General features: G+C 32.0%; 1 protein-coding gene across 2 annotated transcripts in view; it reads left to right on the top strand.

Annotated features, from left to right (window-relative positions):
• The window catches only part of LOC131853624 (uncharacterized), a 148,839-nt gene that overhangs the window by 70,506 nt on the left and 50,360 nt on the right, over positions 1-27,973 (top strand). For both annotated transcript variants that reach the window (XM_059204592.1, XM_059204591.1), the window contains one exon: positions 27,278-27,484. In XM_059204592.1, the coding sequence (XP_059060575.1) occupies positions 27,278-27,484 (207 nt within the window). The remainder of the gene's footprint in view (positions 1-27,277; positions 27,485-27,973) is intronic.

Below are 27,973 nucleotides of genomic sequence, written 5' to 3'. Positions count from 1 at the left end.
ACCAAGTAACTTAGGGTGATGCCGTACACAAGGGCGGGCGGTAGGCGGGCGGGCGTCAGGTGCTACCCTGATAGAGCAATTACTTATTTTAATATTTTTAATGCTCTATAGGTAGGCTCGTTCACGGCCCATATAAATTTGCTATAATAATTTATATCTGCATAAAATTTATTTTTAGATTCTTTTTGAGTTCTATCGCGAATTATTTATAAAGCAAAATAATTAAACTTTAGAAAGTGTTCATAAATAAATATTAATTATAATTTTTAGAATATGGAAGAATATATAGTATATAGTAAGTAGTAGTATAGACAATTTAAATTAAGATTGATTTATTACGGGTCAATGACTCCAACAGTTACAAATTACTTTTCCATTGTAATATATGTGTGATAGAAAGAAAGAATAAATATTTATTCAGTGCTTTTACAGTAGAAACAAATATATATCATAGGATTCCTACAAACTGTAAGACATATTATGCTACTATAATGTAAAAAAGAAGTAGTGAGAATACAGGTGCCTTTATGTATTGTTTGCCGTGTACGCATTGTTAAAATTAATTAATAATTTTGATGACAATTGCATTATTCATGTTGATAGAAACTTTGTTAAACCTTTATTAATTATTTAATAACTAAAATACAAACAACAGACGTTTACGAGTCCGTCGCCGGGACGACTACAGTACGAAATTGTATTTGAATTTCGTAATTGTGTTATGCAAACATCTTCCAACCCTAAAATACAGCCTAACTGAAATTTGTGACATTTTCATAGCTATTCTATATTAGTAACTATCTTAGAATGGGACCGCGCTCTGCTGAGTAACTTTACATCTAGTTACGCTGAAACTTTATTATTGTTATAAGTACTCGTGCCGGTGGTGTCCAGTGGACCCCCGACTCCCGACCGTTAACCCCCGCCGTCCACGGCATTTCTCACCTCAACTCGCACTCAACCGCCTAGACTAACTTTAAATTGTTAAATGCAACTTCTCATTCCATTCCAGTGAACTTTATTTGTTCATTAGATACTTAGGTAGTACAATTTTAGATGTGGTTTATTCAGTACTTAAAATACGCAAATGATTAAATATAAAACCACGTTGTTATTATTTTGGAAAATCTTAAATTAAAACTCTAAATTCTTAAGTTAAAACATTACAAAATTAATAATACCTTTAGCACTGGGGAGTACGAATTATTTGGATATAAATGAAAATGGTATTATTGCGATAGGCGTCTTGGGGCACCACCTCACGGAACGAACAGCCGCCCTAACTCTCCGCAGGGAACGCGATATTTGATTTCATCTCAACCGGTGATCCGTCACGCACAAGTACTCCTTTACATGCCTTATAACAACATGCAACTATGTTAATAATTACGTTATATTTGAGTGCCGCACCAACCTTGCTCTTATGTAACTATAATGTTTAGACTAATATTTACCAGCCACTTGTTTACTCTACATTTGCGTATCGCACTTACTTAATAATATCTAATACTTGACACTTGTAGACACTAAATGTAGGTAGGAGATGCTTTAGGATATTTACATCAGTCGTACATCATTACATGATTTTATACTAGAATGATAGCTCGTAGACAATTCAAGCAATTGTACTTTTCGAACTGCGAAAATTTCAAGGTGGTTTGTATTGTACATCAAATGTTGTAAGGTTAAAGAAAGTAATGTCAAAATAATGTATAAGTATTTAATAAAAATAGTGTTTTTAATTTTCACCTAATAGCATGAAGCGAACCATGGATTCCAAGTGACCTCTATATGATACTCCTCATGCGGTGCTACGAAGAAGTAATTATTTCATATTTGTTTTCTGTTCAACAGCTCACGTATTTATATCTGAATGCTATTTATAGTTTTCAAATCAGCGCTGTGGTATATGTATACTGCAGTATAAATGCTGAGTGGGAGTCACATTCAGCGTTACTAGTTTTAGCTTCTAGCTTTTAAGTTGAATAGTATATAAGATAAATAGCATCTAAGAATACTGTAATGCTGAATAAATGTCTTTAATATGTCTTTATTATTTTCACAGAATTGTTACTTACATATTGAAACATACTATTTGTCCAGTATGGGACAAGCCTCGGGATAGGATCGACTAAATGTGACGTTGTGTGGCATATTACAAAAGGGTGGGAGTGGCACTAATTTCGTGACGTCACATTTTATATAAAATAATATATCTAGTAATAAAACACCAAATTAAACCTATTAATATATAAAATAGTTGAAATTGCAAAATATATGATGTCTCTCAAATGTGACCAAGTATGATAAGGAAGGAAGAATGTAAAAAAATCACAGAATCTATGTTACGTTTATGGTGGCCCCTATTAAACAGAATTAAACTGTAATACGATTCTATTAATAGTTATCCATTGTCTCTTTAAAGAAAAGCCGCATTATGTATTAGTTTAACTGGCCGTTTAGAAGTGGGTCAGTGTCCCGTAAAAGTTTCCGCGAATGTGGTCCGCCGGCCCATTACCGCAGTCGATCAAAGCCGCCGCAGCTCACCACAAGAACCCTACATTGTATGAGTGCTCTCGGAAAATCATGCGTTTGTTTTTATTATCTAAATCATATCAGCGTATTCACTCTATACGACTATTCCGACGGGAGACCTCGCTGAATGATTCAAAGCGGCGTCAAACGGAGTACCTTGTATAATTTTATTTGCTTTGGATTCATGCACTGAGCCGTCTGGTGCATAATTATTTTGAACGTTTACTCCCCATTAACATCCCACCGGGCTTGGTTGTCGGCTCCGTGCGGAATTTGCAACAGCTTTTCTGTAATCCACCACAAAACATCGGTAGTAATAAAGAGATCATAATTTAACGGCTAATTGGTTTATTTACATCCTGTTTCAACATCTGATTTTATAATATTATGAATAGAACATACATACACATAAACAAGGTGTAGACAGACAAAACTCTATTAAATTATTTTAAATAAGATTTATATTATATAATGTACTTTTCTATAGTACGAAATATTAACTAAACAAATATTAACTTTATTAAATAGTACACTGTTGAAGGTGATGCCGGTTCTTAGATAGTTATATGATTAATTTCGTATTCCAAAAAAAATCTATAAAGTATTGGTGAATATGCATACAATCTAGGCTCCCCGTTCCCCCTACCTGTCAATTTACATAATGGAACATGGCGATGACGGATATTGCTGACCAGCTGTTATTTATTATACGATACCTATACCTATATTCGTTATCTAGCATGTAGGCTGTCATAAAACAGTCTAATATATTACAACGAACTGCTACTGCTAAAATTATACATTAGTTTATATATACATATATGTATATTGATTTTTTTTAAAGTTATTGTTATGTAACATCTGAATCGATATAATAATGAATAATGACAAGGTTATTTGATAAAAAAATACCTTTTCAAACCTTCAAAATTGGCTCTAAATTCCCATAGACTTTAAAATTATTAAGAGTTGAAATTCCTTTTATTTTTTATATAATTTGTATTTAAAATTATAATAAATGATCCGAGGCCTGCGTCCCTAAAGATATTGAATTAGCAAAATTAAGGAGCGTTCTCGAAAGAATCGTAATTTTACCATTTCTTTGTTCAAATTCTGTGGTTAGAATTCTGTAGCCAAAAAGTATAGTATAATTAGGTGTATATATAAAACTCGATAACAATACATAAATATACGAAAAAGTTTATACTATATATATTTGTATTAGGGAGAGTATTCTAAAGAAGACATACTCGTATATAAGGATAAGAAAAAATTATATGCCTCTTCTTCATAATAGCAATAAAATAACGATTCTTAATTCAAGGGTAAATTAAATACACAGTACATTTTTATACACAGTACATCTGGCGAAATATGTAATTATTTTTATAACAACAACTCTAATAATAATAAATAAAGAATTCAACGTTCGAGGAATATAAGCAAAGTTGAAAATTATTTTCAACAGCCGTCGGTTAGTTTAAATTCAGAGTTGCATAAAAACTAAATTTAAAACAATGCGTGGTTTGTTTATAGTACTTATCGTTTTATTTTTATGCGAATAACTTAATTATTTCAATGTAGAAAGTTGTACGCAGTAGAAGGTCGGCGGTCGGCGGTCGCTGCAGCCGAGCCGGGGTCGGACGAAAGTGAAGGTCCTATCCCCCAGCCTCCCCACACCCTCATCGGAGGGGATTCACCTCTGAAAATGAACCGCAGACGTCAGGGAAAGTACACGGCATGCGAATCCAGATATAATGTTGTTTTTGTTATGATGGTTGGTTCTATATGGATTATCAACCGATTATAAAAACAGAAAAAATATTGCTATTTTCACGATTCTTTTTTTACTCAATGTTTAAAATATTTTTATACTTTAAACTAAATTTGCAGCAGTATTTTCAGCCTAAGACAAATTTTAAAAGAGCAAACATTCCACATGTTCTTAAGTCAAAATTGTCAACTATATACTTGAATAGCACCCCGGACAATACTATGAACTAGCTGTGCTCGCGTTACAACTGTGCCTGTGTCATATACAAAATCCGTTCAGTAGTTATTGCGTAAAAGAGTAACAAACATACATACTTACAAACTTTCGTGTTTGTAATATTATTAAGTTGAATAAGATTATACTGTACTATCAACAGCACGAGATTCACTATAGTTCCATACTAATATTACTAATGCGAATGTCCGTCAGGCTGTTTATTCGTTTATCGCGACTCAAAGTCTGGACAAAACTTGAAATTTATTGATGACAAATATGCAGATAAATTTTAAACATAGATTATATTTCGAGAACGGACACAGACTATCTTTTATAAATAAGCAGACAATATGACGCGAAATATTTAATATATATGTTATAGCAAACTGGCTTCTGACTCGTGTACTCTTCTAGATAAAAGACAAGTATATGTAGGTATCTTACTTTTCAATCTACAAATTTCAATAAGATTTGATTAGCTTGTTTGATCGTGAAAAAGTAACAGGCAGACATTCTTTTGCGGCTATAACATTAATATAGTTAAGGTGATAACTACTGCTACAGTTTTAGCAGCAGCTAAATACTGTATTTTATTTATTCAATTAACTATGCATATAAACAAACAAAACACTACTTTGTGTACACTTTCACAATCTTATGTGTCACAATGTTGACACTATAAAATGGCTGTGAATTACCATCTGTCTGGTGCATCCACGACATTTTGAGTAAGTTACGCATGCGAGAACACCCATAGAATTATGGGGTAGTTTAAAGCTCTCTCACTAACGAGCAGGCACTTAAGTAGAGCCTCTCATACCTACTAGTTACATAGACTGGTGATATTGTGAGATTTGCAAGCAACATTGTGTATTGTTCACGCCGAGTTACGCTACCCCACACGCACCCCCTTCCTAGGGATTCTTCAATATATTGCATAACATTTCCATTCGCATAAGCATATAGATGAAATAGTCATATAAATATAGTAGACTAAAGGAAATAATAAATAAAGGAACTCGTCAATTATCACATTACACTTTAAATTTTAATTTTCGTTAAGGCGACGCCGTGATAAACTATTACTTCAAAATCGGGCCCTGCGCTCTGCGCACCTCATGCACCCCGATAGTTTTACGTGTCGCCGATCGACCGCCAGCGCTCGCTCGCTCTCCCCGTACCACGATATCACGAACACGCATCCGTGTCGCAATGTAACGCGTGAATCAAATAGACGAAGCTTCGGTCCCCAATTGAACAAAACTATTACGGAGTCTTCCTGTTTGTTTATATAATTTATATTTATGAAGGCACATTGATATTTTAGAATTTACAATACAGTGGAACTAACTACGATACGAATTAATTAAAAAGATTCTTAAAGTAAAGAATTAAATAGAAATATTGAGGTAGAGTTACATATTCCCGTGATTATAATTAACGTAAACTAGTGCTTTTATTACTATCTTTGAAAGAAATACCAAAAAATAATCTTTGTGTTTTTCGTATATATTGTAATTGGTAATTACAACGTTTATTTATTTGCCAACGACATTTTTTTGAAACAGCTAGATATTTTAATGTATACTACATTAACGTACTTACGTTAAATGAAATGTGAAAATATACGAAAGTTAGTTACTTTATAAAAGAGACAGTAAGTCTGCGTTTCTGTGAATGATAGGTATATCAATTAAAAAAATCTATATATATTATATATTTGATACAATAAACCTAAATTTAGTAATAATGTATGTGACTTTAATTTTATTTATTTGATACGCGTAGTGGACATTATTTCTTTATGTTTTAGAAAGTATATTTTTAAAAATGCGTAAGTAATTTAACATTATATGTAAGTAAAGTACGTAAAGATATACACTTTATGACAAAATAGTAAAACTTTTACAGTAATTTATAAATTATTATAATAAATATTAAGTTTTAATTACATGTAAAAAGGACGTGAACAATTACAACCTAATCATAAAAGATCTATTAACTTCATACAAATGAAATTATTGAATAATTATAAGTTTGAACATGATTATTTATATTTTTATGCATAATTTAAATAAAAAAATATGACTATTCTGCAAACCTTCTCTATATAAACTATAAGTACGCGAAATTTCATATTCATCCGTCCGCGCTGTTTTTCGTAAAAAGGATACAAAGTTATTACTTCACGTATTAATACATACGTTTTAATAAATTTATATAATACTTTTCATTATTTCACTTTTTTATTTATTTATTTCCTTGGACCTACCAAGGACTCTTAATTTTACGGCAAAACAATAAGGGAGACGGATAGTGGACATGTTTGCCATTAGTGAGCGAGACAGATATGACGCCACTTTTATCAAAGTCAACAAAAGTAAGTAAAATAATTAAAATAAAGAAAAATCTTAACCTAGTTTAGGTTTATTTAAATAAGGATAATATTGAGGAAGAAAAGTTTGAACTCGTTGTACGTGAAACGGATGTATTTCGGGTCTTTGTAAAATACGATGTGCTGTGCTATTACAATAAGAAAGAACGGGAAAAAGAAAAAAAAAAAGAAAAAAGAAGAAAAGTATTTTCGTTTGTGTACAAACGAAAATACTTTGGTCATCTGCGACCTTTTGCAACACTTTTTCCTAATAAGGAAAGCGAGTTCTACCTCCAGCCCGTATTTGATTCGGGAAATGGCCGCCCTCCGTGAGTGCGGCCGGTACATATAAGCAGTGATCTGGATAGCGCACTAAATTTGGATATCTTTCACGATAAAGCCTAGCGGCAGCAATTGCATTGCATCTGCATTCCTCATAAATGAGGTGCTTGTTCGCAATTTTTTGTGAAATAAATAACAAGGATACCAACACAAAAGTCCAATTCCAAAAGAGACAATCCAAAGTTGTCGGTATGGAATCAACAAGTTCAATTCACAAAAATACAAGTCCAAAAAGAGAAGCCAACAACAGCGAATACGGAAAGACGCGCAGTAGGCTGAGCTGAAGCTGAAACAGAATGAGCAAAATGTACTAACTGGTGTCAGACTGGTAGCGTAGCCATTTGCTTGGTATGGCGACTGTATCTGTTTCATTCGCGCGCGTTTAAACGACGCATCTCTGTCTCACTGGTTGGCACATCTGTCTCGCTCGCTCACGACAACATGTCCACTACCCATTTCTCTTATCATTTTGCCGTAAAATTAAGAACCTACTACTATAAGCTTGTGTGAATAAGAAACATTTGAACGGAGTAAAATAGGTTAGAAAAAATCGGATTACTTGAGGTTTTTTTCTCGTTTTTTTTAGTATGAAACTAACAAGTATTGTACATTTACAATCCTGATTAAATGTCCGAACTTTTAATGGCACTTGCCAAGGCACTTTAGTACATTTTTTTAAAAGAGGGCCTTTCAAACTCGACAATTTATGAAAATTTTAAATATAGTTTATCAAATAGTCTTAATTCTAGAAAACTTGGGGCAATTGTGTCATTATTTTTTACTGTGATTCTGGAAATGTTATTTGGCTTTATGGTTCCAAAGTTTAAATGAACAAAAATAATAAAAATTAAGCACAATGACCGAATAATGGTTATAGTTTGACCAAATTTCTAAGTTTTTCTTTAATGCCCCTAATTTTCAAACTGCATGGGATAGATTTTTTTCTGATTTTTCTCATGATGGTTACAATCAATTCTCTCACTGCTTGAAATTGAGTTCTGGGACAGCCTGTATCAACCATGTAATCGAAGCCAAATATTTCACCATTACTTTGTTTTGCTTTCCATAGCTACAAAGACAAGTGCTTACCTAGACTTACTACAGATAAAAAGTACTTATCGGGGAAAATAAAGTTGAAAATATGTCACAATTTTTTATGTGATACTCCAACATATAGTCGGACAGACAACAATGATTAATTAAATAATATTTTTGTGAAATTATTGACAATCAATAAGTTTTTTGATTACACTAAATATGTAGTAACATTGAGAAAAAAAAACTTTATTTTGGATTCAATATTATATATTATTAGTATTAGTACGTATAACATTTATTCGTATAAGTAAATAAAATAGTGTAAAAAATGTAAAAAGATAGATCTAAATGATTACATTACTTGAAATAGTAAAAGAATTAAGTTACAGCAATATTTAATTTTTGTATAAATTCATAGACGACTCCACGATTTTACTTTGTTATAATGAGTCAGTCGATTTTTTCTTTGGGTGTAGGGTTGTCACTTCGCCAATCCTAATAGCCGGACAGACCATCCAGTTTGGCGGGACATATTGGTAAAAAGGCCGGATACCCTACATTATTGAGGGTTTTGTGTCTCAATATCATGTAAATATTTATTACAAATAAATTACATTACATTACAAATAATTTTGTTAATTATTATTAATAAATGTTACTTTAGGTGCGATCCGTCAAAATATTTAAATATTAAATTGGCCCGTTGATAAAAAAGGTTGCTCACCCCTGTTCTAGATAAACAGTTATCAACATTTTAAAATTCTTCTTAACGTCTAATGAAAGGTAATTGCATAAATAAGTATTATTTACCTGTACCTGTTACTTCAGCAACTAACGAAATAAAAAAACATCTAAGCAAAACAAAACTTCTTGAGTTAAGAAATAAAAAATAAAATTAGTTTTACAATAAAATAATGTAAAAGCCTACCAAACGGCGTACAAGACTATTTATTTTAGCCAGATGCCAAAAAAAGTCCCGTCAAAATCAGTACAACCATTTCAGAGATTAGCCGGAACAAACAGACAGACAGACAGACAAAATTGGTAAAAAATGTTATTTTGGTGTATGTAACGTATTTATATTTATATGCATGTAGTAAAAAACTGTTATTTCAATATTACCAACAAACACTCCAATTTTATTTATATGTATAGATAATGGGAGTGCCCCATTTTTATTTATAAATAACTACGAAATCAAAATAATGTAAAATTTGTTTATATTTTCTTAACCATTTCTTTACATTAATACTAAAAGATTTTTATCATTTTTAACAATTAATTGTCACTACTTTACAAATTATGACTTAGTATTACATTCGTAATATGTACAATAAATCATTACTAACTTAAATACAGTAATTGTTAAATGTAAAATTGGTAACTGTCACCCGCACCATATTATAGCGTACGCTATAGTATGGTGCGGGTGTATGACGAAATAATTTACGATTTGATAGCGCGCGTTCTCAGGCGAGCTATCCGCGCTAAGCACAGGTCCGACGTTGGCAGGGGCCGGGGACTGACTGACTTGCTCTAACTCTCATACAAAACAACTTGTGAGCAAGAGATTTTTTTGCGGAAAAACAGTTTATCTTGTTTAAAATAAAAACTATTGGTTATTATATACATCTGAATTGTACTATTTATGTGGGTATTTAGTATAGTGTATATTGGAAAATTCGAGTCTTAAATCAGTCCCGTTTTCTTATACGAATCAAAAATATATTTTATAAGACCAATCTTTGAGATTTTTTTCTCTGCTACAAAAGTTAATCAATCATGTAACGAGAACTGTCAATATGATGTCAAAGATCTGAAAAATGAAATACCTAAATATCAGCCCCGAATGATTTGTAATTGCTGAGAAAAGTTAAGGTATCTGAGGTCAATATTTGCAATGCGTCGCCTTAAGTATTCATTCAGCTGTTCTTTCATTCGTTCTCTTTGTGTTTCTATCTGCATTGTGTAATGCCAAATGTCTCTGTGAATAATTAAGTTGTTTCAGTAGTAAAATAATTCTTTATTCTCAAATAATCTTAAATAATTAACTCTAAATGATAATTGGGGCGAATTAATTATAAGTGGGAAATAAAAGATATAATTTTACTGCGTGAACAAAAATATAAATAGAGGTTTATTTATATTTTAATTTTGAATATTGTCTATCAGTATGGCTAATTTTATTCAACTACATATATTTAACGGTTTAAGCGAGATCGAGTAGGTAACACAACCAATCATTTTTACAATTTATTATAATTGTAGTATTTCAACATTATACCAGATGTGTAAACGACTTCACGATTCTCCTTATTTATTGGAAGGTGCGTAGTGGTAACCGTAGACTATGAATAAACAACATGTTCAGTATAAAATAAATGTACCTCGTGCCTGCGTAGCCATTGTTTAAATAAAATATTTCCATGTCTTAAGTCAAAAATTACGTTCCTATCTTATCCGTAGTTATTATATTTATTATTTTTTACAGATAGAGAACAATATACACAAGAAGAAATAAGTAAAACACTAATAGTACCTACACTACTATAGTGTATACTCAGGTGCATATAATTACCCAAAACTCTTATTAAATGTTATTAATTGACTGGCGCATAAATCGCCTCTAGTTGCTGGAGTAACTAATTATTTCTTTCTAAATTGATATAGTTATTTAGGACTTTAGGCTGCTAGATTTAATGTTTAGTGTTGAAGGGATCGCGGACTAGTGATGTGAATAAACGGCAGCAGGGTCGAACGTCAACCGGTGCTCAGAGCTAATTACGAGAGGGGCGCTTGCTTCCAATGAAGTTTTATATAGGCTTTCTATAGTACAATAAAGAAAGTCACCCTTGTAACTAAAATATTTAAAAAGAAGTAACTTCAGGTATCGAGGTATTCTGATATATGTATAAAATGAAGTTGTAATGATGATTGTTTGAATTAGCCTTACGTAATTATTACTAAAATCATACTTGAATTAACATTAATTATCATCTTCATAGACTAATCATACCGATTAGACTATATTACCACATATACGTATAATATAGTTATATACACAAAAATCATTAGAAATACATTGGATTAATATAAAAAAAATCAATAATCTATTAATACTATTATATATGTATGTATTTAAGAGTAGGTACAACTACTCTTAAACTTACACTAACTGCTTGGAAATGTCCATTCTGTAGCTTTTTTTAGTCGACAGCCCAAAGAAAGATTATTTTTATTTAATAGTAGTTTTGAGTATATGTTATGCGATAACTTTTAAATATTCTGATCAGTTAGTTTCTTTTGCGAACAGATATAAAAATGGGTCGCCATATATTGATTGTAATTAAACGATTATAATTATAATAATTAATTAGTTACGTATAATTAAGGTGTCGTAACACTTTCAATTTTAATAAAATTGTATATGGCGTTTTGAAATTTTTCTCAAAAATAATTATAGTCCGCCTTTTTTCCCAACTGACTATTCTAAATGTGGTCAAATTTAATAACATATCCTGTGAATATTTAATAGTCGAAACGCACAAACCGACAGTCTTCGCCATGTCATTATTTGCAATTTTGTTGTATGTAAAGTTTTATTATATATAAAGAAAAAAGAAAATAATCCATCCATGTACCGTCTCGAAGTCGTTACATAAGTATTGTTAAAGACGAGTGAGTGTCGGACGCGGTGACTTCGTCGCATTCAATTTGACTGAAAACTCGCGCTGGCACGTTAACACTTAACATTTTACAGGTCGTAACGTGAGTTTCCATTAGCACCTGGCCGTCAAAGCAAGTGTGATTAATCTAATTTATCCGTTTGATGCCCGTAATTACGCTCTTGGGACAAATGTAGGCGGAAGAGGGGAGGTATTCTTTCAGGCAGTCGTTTTACGGCCGGTAGGCCCGAGAGCGAGCGCTGCGCCGTCATTACTCGCTCATTTTAATAATTTAGAATAAAGGTACATATCAATATTAATCAAACACAAATATGTTTATTATTTTTATAGAAAAAAGTCTAAAAGTGTAGCAAAAACTACTGCAACTGGAGACTTGAAGTGATTCACATGCATATATAAAATGTTATACATTTATATGCATTGAGCATTATTTTTACTGCAAATATGGTCAGAAACGTCTATTTAGATGTTGGCTTTATTTATATATGAAACTAATATTTAAAATACTTTAAAGAACTGTCATAAACAGCATTAAGTACAGGAGATACTCCAAAAAGGATTTAGTACGAAGGGTGGTTAATATTAATAATATTTGTGGTATCTACAAAGCTGATAAAATGTGGTATGGTTAATTTTTCTAATTTTACAGAGAACAATGAATTTTATCAGAAAAAAGTAAATATATACCTAGATAGTCTTACTGCCTACGATGATATTTCTATTAACGTGCTTGCTTCTTTCAAACAAAACTATAAACTTAAACACGATTTAATAACTGTCTTACAGAACGCCTGAAATGTCAGTGTTACTCTGTTATTGATTCACATTTATTTTATATTGGTTTTAATTAAAACTTATTACAAGAGCTTACCGTTCCAATGGTTCTGCACGAATCTCGGGTGTAACTAGGAACCGAGGGCGGAATTGAAATTGGCGTCGCTATCCCCCAATCTTCCCCTCTACACGAAGATAATTAACTGCAGATAGGTACTGTGGGGTAGGGGTATGGGATCAAATTTTATCCACAGCTTTTTAAAAGTGCGGCGAGTCGGATCGGTCGGTCTCAAGTGCTCCGCTACACTGATAGGGTTGGACAATTTGTAGGGGTGGCTAGGTAAACGACCGTGATTCTATTGATTTTCATAATGTCATCTCTGTCAACGACTCTATTATTGCTGTAGCTAGAACCCCAATATTTGGGGTATAAATCGATTTTGTTATTTTTATTTATTGTTTTTAATTAATCATCGACATCACCAAAACAGTCAACTATAAATATTTATTTGTGAAGGTAATGAATATATTACTACTGTTAAGCTTCGCTGATTTTTGTTTATCATGGTCTAAATCTGCTTTAATGTTACGTATTCATATTCAAATAACGCCATCAGAATAATCTCTTTTGATATGTTACCCTATGATACCTATTTTGAATATTTATACCGTTTTGTATAATATCTTTTGTTTAACTCGTTTTCGGCTTTCGATAGAGAGGAGTTTCATGTTCATTGCCAACGAATAGCGTCCCCTATGTATTGTTTGTGGTATTAATGCAATAGAGTCTCCGCCAGACGTATAAATCACACGACTAATGCTGGTGCATCCGGCGCGTCTCCGCTCATTGTGGAATCGTAGGGACATTTGCTTATGCTACGTTTGGAGTGAGCCCCGAGCACGGAACCCTCGCCTTGAACAAACGCGTTTCGCACCGAGCCGCTGACTGCCGCCACACCACGCCGCGCCATGTTAACGACAGGCGGAAGGAGGGCGCTCATGTAATTTATTAATTCGCAAGAATTATTTTCCAAACGAAACATTATTTTCCCTTCGAATTTTGCAACCGGTGTAAAATAACACAAGCATTGTATAATACAAATTACATTAGTGATTTCTAGATTTCTTAAGATAAAGATATCTAATAGAGTTCCATAAAGGTTATGATATTTGTATAAAAACAAATTGTATGATAATTTCAAATAAATAAATAACATGTATATAAACAGAAGCGTAACTCAAAATCTTTACATCTGTAATAAATAAAATCGTCTTAATTTACGATTATACCTTTTCTCTACTATGAAAAAATAACTAGGTAGTCAAAGACATTTACAGCTGTCGAAGTTGTAATGAATCGTGACATATTAAACATCCATGTTTCATTAAAACGATTTGAATTCAACAAGGCATGGGAAAATAAATATATATATAAAGATATAAGTGTTGCTCAGATTTGATCTCACCACTTATGGACTTCAAAAGTCGGGGTTTTTTAATAACCTCTCGGACAAAGTAGTCTGAGCTAATTTTACTCTTTTATAAAGAATACAAAGCCATGACCATATTATACAAGAATTACATAATTATTCTCATCGTTTACTATATAAAATTCACAAACAAATTAAATTTATTGGTGTTAATATTACTCTGATAGACAAATTGTTTGTAAGATGTATTTCGTGGGAAAGGTGATATAAGACAGTGAATTTACATGATAAGAGGCATGACATCTTAATTATTTAATTTATTTTAATAATTGCCAATGCATTAGTGATGTCACGAGCGCCACATGATAACGTGATGTCCGTGGTGCTGTTCATTTATTTAGGTTATGGTTAACTACCACCAGGTGAGCCTTCTCCCATTGCAGATTAATAAATGAATAATAAACTCGGTTCTGAACACGAATAATAATAAGGTATTTACCACTCTTAACTTTTTGACTAGATTACACTATCCTTGGTCACGAGAAAACCTTTATTTGCCGTAAAATTATTCATAGTACTAGTTTTTTGTCGCAGCCAATAATCTAATTTAAAAATGTTGACCTGCTTGCATAAGACCAACTTTTCGCAAATTAGATATAGCAACAGTAATTAAATCTGAAAGCTAGAGGTTAACCAAGTTAGTTAAATTAAGCTAGATAATCAAATTATAGTATAAATTTTAATGTATATTGATTTAACGGAGGTTGCGGCTATAAAACGTGACCGTTTTCTTTAGTTAATAAAGTTTAAAATTACACGTTTGTTATTTTTAACCTTTTCTACATCTTTATAATAAAATCTTACGAAAATCTTAATGACTAACAATCGAAATAAAAAAAATTGTTTGTATTATTATGTATTTAAAAATAAAACAAGACCAGTTATAAACACTGACGGGAATATTGTGCACTGAATCTAAATAACATATAAAAAAGCAGTTGAGTAAATATTTTTAGTTGGTTGAATTTAGCAACCTCGGATCCACAAAATACATGTGTTAGAATACATCGTATCTTAAACATATTGTCATATATTATAAATATACTTGCGCCTAAATCAAAGTCTAAACATAAAAATATAAAAGTTCACCACTCCGCATTCCTTCGGATGGTGAGTTCGATTCCTTAACACTGTACAAACATTTTGTATTCATGAGTACAATAGTCTGTCTGTTTGGAACTTTCGTTATGTATTTGTAAAAATTAAGGTATTTCTATCGTTTAATTAGTACCCATGTAGCAATAACACTTAGGTTGGGACTAAATTGTGCTGAAAAACAAAATAAAGTGTTTTACTTGCATATAGAGGCAATAAAAAATAATATTCAATAATTATTATGAAATGAAAGGTTTTTTATGGATTGTTTCCCTATGTACGAATTAAAATAATGAAACTGATTATCTAATAATTATGTTACATCACAGTTACAAAGGTAAGTGAAACTATACATTAATTTATAAAACATACAAAAGCATTAACATTAACATAGACCAACATATATTAAATATATATTTTTACTGTTGTTATAATGCTAAGATTGCGCATGTCTGGTACGACCGTGGAGGGTTCAGCGATTAGGAGACTGGCAACTGGCAACCCTCAATGTTATTAACGATTATTCTCTTACCCAATCGTGTTTGTATCCCCCATGTTTGTAAATTGTTCTACAGGAATTTACTTGTTAAGCTATATACGGAGGTACAAATACAACAAACAATGCCGAACAAATACATTGTGCATAATGTTCTATTTTTGTACTACGTTGTTGAAAATTGCAAATACCAAATCGATTTTAACGGAAGTTACAGCAGTTTTCTGCATTTGCAATGCAGTTCACAAAATTTGTTTATAAACAATATCTATTTTGATATTATAAATGCTCATGTATTTCTGTATGTTTGTTAGCTTTTCACAACTAAATGGCTGAACGTTCTAATTAGAATTTTGCATGTAGAAAGAGTGTATGTGAGGACGGACATACGACATACATTTACAAGTAAAAGATAATAATTTACGGGCTATCTTTTATTTATTATCAACTTGCATATATTATTATTAAAATTAATAATTAAGTACTTTACTAATATTTTAAAGAGTCTAATTAATTGTGTAATTTTATGTCGTCATGTCCTGTATATAAATGTGTAGTTTTGTAATAAGAATCAGAAGCACCTATGAGCAATAATTGAAATTAATTTTGGTGAATAACTTAATATATTTAAAATACCGCGTTTTGAAACTAATATTATTTAATATATAATTTATAAAATCTTAATTATTCTCTTCATTTAAATCAAATTATAAAATAGTACTTCTAACGAGATTCGTTCCCAAATTTAGCTCTCACTGTACCGATATCTATTTTAATCTCTTTTTATTACATTGAGCCAACATATCGATTTAAATTCTGCGCCAGCAATAGTTCTAGTCGACAAGTTTTAAGAGAAGTTGTGTGACAAAAAGCATAGTTTTCGTTGGCGCGTCGTCTGGCTATAACTAGATCGATAGCTGAGCGGCGGCGCTTGCAGCTCCCCAGGCTCCAGGCGATATCTTGCGGATTCGTATCTGATGTTCCACTTATTCAATAATCTACTATGTGATTGACGCTGCCTTATACACAATAAGTTATAGTATGACGCTATGTTGTTATAGTTATATTTATATAAACAAATCCATGTACGCTGCATATAAATGTCATTCTAGTTTTAGTGTTACTCTACATGATACACGAGTATATGAGTAATAAGTCTAATTTTTACTTAGGTATATACGAATTTTGTTAGGATACTGCTAAACCGTAATGTAAGCATTACCGTATACCGCGTATTGTACACATATTAGATTACATTTTTAACTTTCTAATTAAAATGTAGATGTGACACCAATAAATTTACAATGTCAGCTTTCGTAATGGCAGAAGTAGGTACGCGCGACGCATACGCAATGTCGATGTCTGTCCACCAATGATTTAGGAGGAAAATTAAGCTCTCCCTCGATACCGCTGAACGTTGCCATTAACGCAAAATATTACATAATACCTGTACAGAGTCCACTGAAAGCATCACATATTTCAATTTTGATTTTATTTATACTAGCTGTGCCCGCGATATAGTCCTCGTGGTAGTCGGATAACATATTATTTTATTTTTCTACTTTCATTAGTAGTTTTATTCCTGAAATCTAAAGGTTTCTACTTAGATTTTATGATATAAAAATTTAAAGCAGGTATATTTTCATCGCCAGAACAAAACCTTGTCGTCCTAGCTGAGCAAGTCAATGAGAGAACCTATAAGAGAATGTAGGCGCATGTATTTATACGGACTATTTGATATATTATTTATTTATTTGTGTACATAACTTCAATGCACACAATATCAAGGTAAAAGTGCATATAGCGGACTTAACCCCTTACAGCTACCTACCAATCAAACAAACAAACAAACAAACAAACCACAGGTTAAGTTGAGAAAATATATTTTCAAAATTATTATAAGTATATTTTCAAGGTTTTTTATTGGTACATAATTTCAATCCTTGATATTAAAATTTTATTCAGCTTATAATTTTTTTATACTTATAACTAGCTGTTAACACAACACAATTTTTTATAACAAATCGTTTATGTTTCTTGCGCGTCTGAATTAATTAAGATCCGTTGAGCGGTTTAGTCGTAAAACGGTATAAAACTGCGACACTTTCACATTTATAATATTGGTATTAATGTTATTCATATTTACATATATCATTGCCAACTGGCTGTTATTCGCGATTCCGTCTGCTTTTTTGACATAAAGAAAACCTTAGTTTATTTTTTTATTAACATCTAACGTCATGTTAAATACGTTAATATCTACGACTCTATGTACACATAGACTAACTCATATAACCTGATTTGGCAAAATAAAATTTTTACTCTAGTAATCAACAAAGTTCCTTAGCCGCTGTAATTTCTTAATGAATTCTGGATCCTCGTCGCTCCTAGCTGCGAGCGGACGGGACCTAAGTTAATTTTCCAATTAACACCTCCAATCACAGGTGTCAACTGTAGATTTAGCTTTGAACTCACTCTGTTAATATCATATCCAACATATACCTAGTATGTGTACGTTCGTTAATCATTTTTTCCGTTTGTATATGTTTTTAATAACTTATAATATAATATAATAACTTATTTTTAATGTGAATAAGCTATATAATATGTAAATACAATATCTTCCTATTCCGAAAAAACTAGCCATTGTTAACACGTTATTTATTTAAATATTATTTATGAGAATATTATAGTTTTGCATAATATGACGTCACGTATCTTAGATAACTGTGGTATTAGTAACACTCAATGGTTTTGTTTTGCGGTTTCTTTTACATTTCATTTATTAATATTGAATGAAATTATTATTTTAAGAATATGTACACGTAATTATATTAATTTTTACCAGGCTAAAGACGGGGTATTTATTCCCAGTCTAATAATTATTTTGTTAACTCCATCTTCGACTTATTACGTAGTTTATATTTAAGTTATTTATGTGCTACCAAAAAATAACAGTCTAAATATAATTTGATTTTATCTGTACAAAAGTACTTATAGTAAATAATGCCAATATTTACGGTGACTTCAGAAAACATGATCTGTTTTGATTTTATTCCAACGGAATACATGTTCCATAAAAACTGAAAGTTTAATATTTACTCGCAGAATGGCTGTAAGTCGCTGCAGTCGATATAGTGAGAGCTTATTTGAAATGTCAACCTTATAGCATGTGCTGAGAAATGGAATTGCTTCCGGGGCTTGTTTGAGCTACGTGTTGTTACGACGAATTGCCGTGTCCTCAAAGCTTCCTTCCGAAACATCACGACGGGTGGAACACCGCCGCTCCACTGGATTTCCTACTAAAAGTCAACCGCCAATAACATTCAACTTCTGACAGCTCGTCGAAGTGGTTTTATTGATCTTGTTTGCAAAGTATTTTCTGAAGAGATTAAATAATTCCAACTTAGGATATGACTTAGATTTGACTTCAATAAACTTTGACCGATTAATTAAGTACGACCCTAAATGTTATTACTGAGATGATTATCGTATTATCTAAGATGTTACTTGTAAATGATCTTATTATAATAATATTTAATATAGGTAATTATAATTAAAACTGAATGTTCATCAAGAACATAGGTATTATGAATTATAACATATTGTGTTATTTTTTAAATATTTAAACTTAGGTATATAAAAATATCTCCTTCAGGGCAGGTAATGTATAATAGCGTTATATGTTCCTTTGGTAGTATCTATTTTTTTCTGTTACTTACTGATAAAACAATGAGTAAGTAACAGAAAAAATAGATACGTTTTCTCTTTTTTAATTGTTCTGATCTTCAAAAATATTAAATAAAAAATATGCACTAATCTATTCATAATTCAAAATTAACAAAACATTATATCACAACAGAACAGTACTTCCTTATTATCTATAAATACGTACCAATGTCTACATACATAATATACTTACTACATCGTTGTGTCTAGAATGAACACGTTGCTAATAAAACAAGTCAAACACAAGTTTATAGCGAGAAAGTTCCCCAACAATTAATTGGCCAAGTTTGGTGTAGGTTCCGTTAAAAATCTAGTTCGAAGCTAAACTTTATACAACTATTGGTGACTAAACAAATAGGTACGTATTTATTTAGTACATTAGTACAACTTAAGTTGGTTTAATCGATGTTAAATATTAGGTACATCTATAAATATATAATAATGAACATATTAACCTATAAAGCTCATCTTAAATTAATTCGATATTGTATAAAGTTGCTACGCCTCAAATGTTAGAAGATTGTAAGTGATTAAGATAACCCTGTATGAATAGAATAGAATGTGATACTTAACTCTAACTTCTACCCTAGTTTATAAGTCTAGTTTATAACTTAATTTTGTGATAGACTAATTAATTTTTTATAGTACTCCACTCAATTCAGTAATAAATATGTCTTAATAAAAAATTCTTCATCCTAAAATTACTATTAACGATTGTATCTTTTTTTTAATTATATGAATAGGTTTGAAAAAAAAAATCAGTCACTACTACACAACTTCTGGTAAATTATCAAAACGTTGCTTAACAATAGTAGTTATATCATAAAGACGCAAAATAAAATTATAGAATATTAAATAGAAGTTACATTTAATGCGTTAAGATATTCAATTTATTGTGCCAATTGATATATTATTAAATTTAAATCCAATAATATATTTCATTTAAAATGTCAATAGTCAAAGGCTTAAAACGAAAACATAAACAAATCGGGTATAACAAAATTACCATTACATATTCCATGATTGCGATTATTGTAATCTCTTATTAGAAGCACAGATTATAACAATTGTAAATCTGTATTTTATTAAAAAAATATTCAAAAATTGCTTTTAATATCTATGAAATATTTTTTCACCGTAACTGTACACGGCGTAGTCTTATTCGATTCTGTACGTAGTGATTGATCTTCGAGAGGTTTTTTATGTAGCAGAGATGTATCGTTGTTATGGACATTGAAGTATTGTGTATTATTGAACTAGAGAACACACTGCGTAATTATCATGTAAATATTATACACAAATACAGATGAATAATATTACAATGTGCTTATAAATTAGGCTATAATTTATCTAGATATTTTTTATGACCAATATGATTACACTCTTACTACATTTACTACGTAGTAATCTGTGTAATCATGTTATATTATACTGCATAGAACAATAGTTATATTACTATATAATAAAAGCAGACTGTATAGCAACTGTGTTGTAAATAATTTATTCACGGCATGAAATCTTATTTACATAGAATTTTACTAATCCGTGTTACAACCACTGCAATAGTCGCTATTCACTGCGCTATTATAAACAAAAGTTGGTAATAACTAATAAGTGTAATTAGTTACGAAAAAAGGTATTGTCACATATTGTAGTAAAAAAACTGCGACGATAATACCTCCCGTGTAAAGCGCGTGAATTGCAGCATTAGTACTGCAATTGATTGTTGCAGCAACAAATGTCTCTTCTAGGACGTCTCTGTACGTAATACGTCAATGGCTAAGCGACGTCCTTTCAGTTGTTCCGAGCAAAGCACGTGAAGGCGGTGACGCTGAAGGTATTTACTAGGGATGTGACATTGTGTGGAAAAAATCGATTGATATTTAATTGATATTTTTTATAATTTGAGCATCATTATCGATTCCATTAAAATAGTAATCAATTATTTTCGCACAACCCATTTTTTTGATACCTTGCCACGATAGTCACATGGCAAGGTTTCCAAAAAAATGGGTTGTGTTCTAGTATTTTTTGTCTTGCGGTTCTGAGCCCTTGAATAGGTACTAATTAGAATGTAGAATATGCATATGTAGTCTGTGAAAAATTATTAATAAACGCATTTTTTAGAATATTGGAATCAATCAAAAATGTCTAATGTATGTCTGTACAAAATAATCGATTATTTTCACATCCCTAGCATTTACTCGGGGTCGACGGCCGGGGGTGTGCGCCGCGCTCCTGGGCCGGGGGCGCTTTACAGTTCCGCCTCACTGCACTCATTTCCGCATAAATAGTACCTACAGCCTTGGCCAAAAGTATTAGGCACCCTACATTTTACTAAAAATAATAATTAAAAACAACTTATACTTTTTGAATTGATTTATTACCATTAAATTACACAAAAAAGAATAAAAAAAACTTAAAATCTAGTCGGTTCTTCTTTGGATTTCATTACTGCACTAATTCTAGCTGGCATGCTGCGTAGAAGCATAGAGCAATCCTCCCACATAATGGCATGCCATTCTTGTACTAACCCATTTTTAATGCCGTTTTCGATGTAGTACTATGCTCTTTAATCTTGCGCTTCAAAATGCTCCAAAGATGCTCAATTGGGTTCAAATCTGGGGGCTGTGCTGGCCCATGCAACAAGACAATGTTGTTTTCAGTAAACCAATATATCAAAGTCGCTAACTTATGACAACGTACATTGTTTTGCTAGAATATGACCCCGACTAAGTTGGTATCGCCGAAAATACTCGTTTGCGAAGGTATAAGCGCAGTTTCAAGCACTTTTATGTACTTTTCGCTGTTCTTATGACCTTCACAAACAAACATTTCGTCAACCCCTTGAGCATCCATGCAGCCCCAGATCATTACGCTGCCTCCTCCGTGCTTTACCGTCGGTACAACACAATCTGAATGGTATTCTTCGCCCACACGTCGCTTCACGAAGGTCACACCTGGCGTTCCAAATATCTGTTGAAAAATTAAAATAAAAAGAATTTTTAAACTACCCTAACTTTTATTATTTCAGTAAAATAAATAGCTGACAATGATTATTAATAACAAAAGCAGTAAAATTTACTTACTTCAAAGTTAGATTCGTCAGACCACACCACATTGGCCCAATCTTCCTCACTAAAATGTCAATGCCGTAGAGCCAATTCAAGCCGTTTTCTTTTGTTAGCTTCTGAAAGCCAGAGCTTCTTCCTGGCTTTGTATCCTTTTAAGCCCGTTTCTTGAAGTCGTCTTCTGGTGGTCCGAGCACTTATTGGCTTTCCAGCCTCTTCGGACAAAGCAGCAGCAAGGTTTGATGATGTTTTCTTCCGATCTTTCATAGATTCGCGTATTAATTTTCTATCCTCATGCTTCGAAGTCACACGTTTTCTGCCTGTTTTTGGATTATTAGCATGACTGCCAGCCTGAGCAAACCGTTTGATGGCAAATTGCACGGCGAATCGCGAACATTTCACTAACTTAGTAATTTCTTTTTGCGACTTCCCCTGTTCATGGAGAAGTTATATTTTTACTAGATTTTCCAAACTAATTTCACTTATTTTCGGTATTTTTAAGTAAATTAGGCGTCAATTTAATCACTGAATTAAATATAAAAACTTGTTTACTAGTTAGAGTCTTGAATACAAGTGACCAAACATTGACTAATAATAATGCAAAAAATCGAATCCTTTCTTTTCAGTCACCAGGTGTTTTATGACCATCAAAAATAGAGGTTTGCTTTTCTAGGAAGGTATTTGTGACCCCGGTATGCCATCTAAGATAAGCATTTATTGATTGTTCAATTGGTAAACATGAATTGTGCATTTTTCTGGGGTGCCTAATACTTTTGGCCAAGGCTGTACATCACCGTATCAAGATGTAGGCCTACGATGCTGTAAACTATGCTATAACGTAACATTACTTTTTATTCGGCCACGACAATAGCAAGAAAAGTGTTATACAAGCAGCAGTTACCTTTTATCGCAGCCTGCAATGTAATTTATTCTTAAATTGTTGTCATTATTTTTTTTGTTGTCATAGAATACTAGGATGTTTAAATATATAAGAATAATATTCGTTTCATTACACAATAATTTTATTATTAGGTTTCTTTAGTAAACAATAAACAATTGAATATCTTAGATTTATTTTCATACTAATTTAATAAATTATACTATGCTACCCACTCCTTTAATTGTATATAATAACCGGAAAAGTTAAACATCTCAATTGCGACAAGAACTATAAAAATAATTTCATCTTGGACAAAATTATCTTGTAACCAAATTGTCAAAAATATAAAATTAAGTTAATAGTGAAACTACTAACTGACAACATTCACTTCCTTGTAGATACTATGTTTCGTTTAAACATATACAGCCAATAAAATAAAACTGATTACCTATCGTACACTAAATCAAGTTAAATGGATAAACTCAATTTTAAAGTTTCGCTATAAAGTTTCGAAAGTAAAGGAGTACGTATGGGTGAAATACAACAAAGGCTGGCACGCGCCGCCGCGGCACTCACATTGAGTGCGGTGCTTTGTGGCGGCAGCCGGCGATACAATGTAATACGCCGCCAGACTGAGGCACAGCCACCCGCGGCTCCTCCAACCATCCACAAGTAGGCCTCTTACACGAGGCAGCGATACCGTAAAACCCTAACCGCCTCACATTTTATAACAATTTGTCTAGTTTTCTTGTCATGTCAGTTGAGCTGGCAACACCTATTTTGATGGCATAGTTTTTTTTTATGTAATTGGAATCACAAATAATTTAGTCTAACTGATGGAAAGTAGTAATCGTCGTCTAGATATACATAGACACCACCAACACATAATGTCTTATATTACCTAAATATTTTGAATAAAATAACCTCAGATTTTTTATAATTCGACTATTTCTTTATTTTTCATCGATAAATTTGGTGTGCATTATTTAACTGGTAAGTAAAATTCTACTGGGTTTCTGAACATTTGTATATAATTAGCCTTTCACAGAAACATTTAAATTACTTTTTCCTTCAAAAAGAAAACTGGTATTTATCTGTTTTATGTCGTAGATGCATATTTCAATTCTCATTTGGATTATAAAATTAAAACTTTTTAATAATACTACATGATTTCCTATACGCTTATGATATGTAAAGTTTAATGTTTATAATATATAATATGTTTATTTTATAATAATAATAATAAAAATAATAATGTTGTACATTTTATTTTATATTTATAATAATACCTAAAAATATATTTCTACAAATTACTCTAATTAATACAAGATGACATTTGAATTCCACAACTTCTAACATCAGATAAAAAGAAAACATCCCCCTGTCGAATGCCAGTCCTTGCCTGTTTACTGACACTTGAATATATAGCAGAGATCATTACCGAGGTGAGCACTAATGAACCACTTGATCGAGGCCGGAGATAGCCTGAGGAGACAAGCCAGTCCACTGGAGATAGCGGACACCGCTCGGAATATTGAGTTTCCTCATGATTGTATTACATGCTTATTCGAACTAACTATATCTTACTGAATTTAGTAACGTTATACGTTAAATTGCTCTTACCTAACTAGTTACCTGCCCCGGTTTCATACGGGTGTGCATACATGCATTATACATATAAACCTTACTCTTGAATCACTCCATCTACTGCTAAAAACTGCATTAAAAGCCGTTGCGTAGTTTAAGTTCTAGTCGAACAGACAGCGAAAGCCACTTTAGTTTATACTGTATAAAGATAAATAAATAAATGCATATTCATTTTATGATTTTTATTGAAATGTTATTAATAATGTCTCTGTATCATTATTATTAGTATAGGTACTTCTTAATATAATTAATGCAAATGAACACAACAAATAATTAAACAGAAAATGTGTCCTAAATTCCTAATGTATTCATTACATTAAATTACTTTAATTTCACTTTGTATACACACACAACTTTATTACGAGGTAATTTTAAAAGCATATGAAATAGCAATAATAATAAAATATATGTGTAACAGATATACATGTACGTATTTAACTCTTAAGTTTGTGTGTGACGTTTAATCCTGTCTAATTCTAAACCCGAAAACTTAAGGCGATTTTCAGTTTAATGCCTTTCTAAAATAATATTTATACTGTGTCTGACAAATGGCACAAGTTTTAATGTAGTGTATTGAACAAATATAGAGACCAGCAACCCCGCTGCAGTACTTAGGGAGGGCTTATCGAGAGATGCAAGAGCACCTCTCCTTTCAAAAGGGTTGCTTTGTGCTTCTCTCTAGAACCACTTTCAGCACTGAGGACATGCTGCTTTTAAACATAATGAATTCCCTTAGAAACAGTCTTTCCTTCTTACATGCCTTGTTTTGAGCATTTTGTGTATAAGGTTGCATTTGAATATCGTATAATAGTTAAGGTAATAATAATAAGAAATAGAGATCTTTATAGACGTTTAATACAGCAGAATGCAGTGACAGAAGTGATATAACAAAACAATATATAAAAAAATACATATTTTATATAGGAGATAATATCTAGCTACAATAAAAGAAATATAATTTCATGGTTTTGATAATACTTTCATAGTTACCTACATAAAATAAAAAAATAACATTATTTTTCTTTATATCGTCAGCATTATCGATTAAGTGTAAATATATTGTGTGTATCCATGTGTTCGCTAATAAGTATCTAAATAACGTCAATGATAATCCATTTTGCTCAAAACGTAGGTAATATTATGTGATATAAAAAAAATGTTTTTCAGACGTTGTTGTGACCTTTATCTCTGATGCCTAGATAGAATAGTTACGCCTACTCGTGAATGTCAGAGCACAGGACAATGTTATTTGAATGCCCTTTGGAAACAAAAATAAAACCTATACAATGGACAGAAAATATCTGTTACCTTTTATTAGTAACACGTCATTGTGTAACTAGAAAGTACAGTAAGATAGGGTCACCCAATAATGGTATATGACTTGTGAATGATGTAACTATACCGTTATTCTCTAATTCGGTTCTAATGGTGCAGTTAAAGGAAGTGTTCTCAAGACGGGCCAAGTGGTGCTCGTGAAGGAAATGAGTTCAATTTACCATTATCTCGGAGAATTGACTGGCGCGACCTCGCCTCGCTAGCCGCTACTTGTTACCGACTTATTTAGTATGACAACCCAACTAGAAAACTGCCGCGGAAATTGCAGGGTTGCAAATTGGGTTCGCTTAGCCAATTCATCTTAACTTACTTGCATATTTTTTTTTATTTTTATGGCTAATGACCATAAAACTAAACAAAAATATGCAAGTAAGTCATAATTAAAATAGAACTTTTTTTGTTATCTCTATGACAATTTATTAGATCATTTCATCGACTACAGGTATCACTCTCAATGTAACTGTTGGGCGTAGGGGATTATAAATAATAGGGTATAGTAGCCATATTGCTAGCAATGTCCCTTGATAGGCGAATTCGCTACGATTGGCTAACTAACGTATACTCGTATTATCATATCATTTCTGTATGTCATCAGCGCACGCGGGTTCAGACACTGGGCTGCAGTGGAGAATAAGAGGTGGTCTATCTCATTGTTACCCATTAAAGAAAATATAACTATTATATTTGTGTATATATTACGGGTTAATATTTTTCTTTTATACGAAGGAGTTTAATTTTATATTGAAACCAAAAATTATCTATTCATATTGTAAAAAATTAAATATTCTATTCCAGAGGGTGCGATGATGTGCAGCGATCATTGGAGCTACTGGACCAAGTACTGAGTGAGTACGACGAGGGGGAACCCAGGTCGCTGGAGGCGCGCGCGCCGCCCACACCCGCTACACCTGCCACCCCCGCCACGCCTGCCACCGACGACGACTCACCTCTTGCAGGACATACCTCCGAGGACGATGGATACATGAGCATGAACGGCAGACGGTAAGTTCCTCTATTATTACTATTATAAATGCAAAAGTATGTCGGTCTGTATATTTTTATACATTTTTACAACTAAACTAATGAATAACGTGATTTATATAATGAGAACATACACAGCCTACCTATTATCTAAAAAATGCATAGTGGTTGATATCAATTAATATTTATTTATTTATTTTAATTATATTATACACTGGTAAACATATATAGAAAGTATTTACTAAATTTTCGTATGAACTATTCGAAATAGCCATTACGAGTAGAGATTAAAGCGTATACAGATATATACGAGAACAACTTTGTTCTAAACCATTTAGAATTTAGATAGTAAAGTTTTAATGGTAATGTTTCATTAATTTGTTCTGTAACCGGCCATTTATAGATATTTACAATTTAGTTATAAGAGTAACTGCGGAGTAGGCAAAGCACAGTTTATTTGTTGATAGATTTTATTATACAAACAAACTAATGGCCTACCTGATAGCACCA

Source organism: Achroia grisella, unplaced genomic scaffold (genome assembly GCF_030625045.1).
Source record: "Achroia grisella isolate CSIRO2021 unplaced genomic scaffold, CSIRO_AGI_Agris_v1 utg903, whole genome shotgun sequence".
In the NCBI taxonomy this organism is placed as follows: domain Eukaryota; kingdom Metazoa; phylum Arthropoda; class Insecta; order Lepidoptera; family Pyralidae; genus Achroia; species Achroia grisella.
Note: the sequence above shows the minus strand (reverse complement) of the source record. Positions and strands in the feature narration are given on the sequence as shown.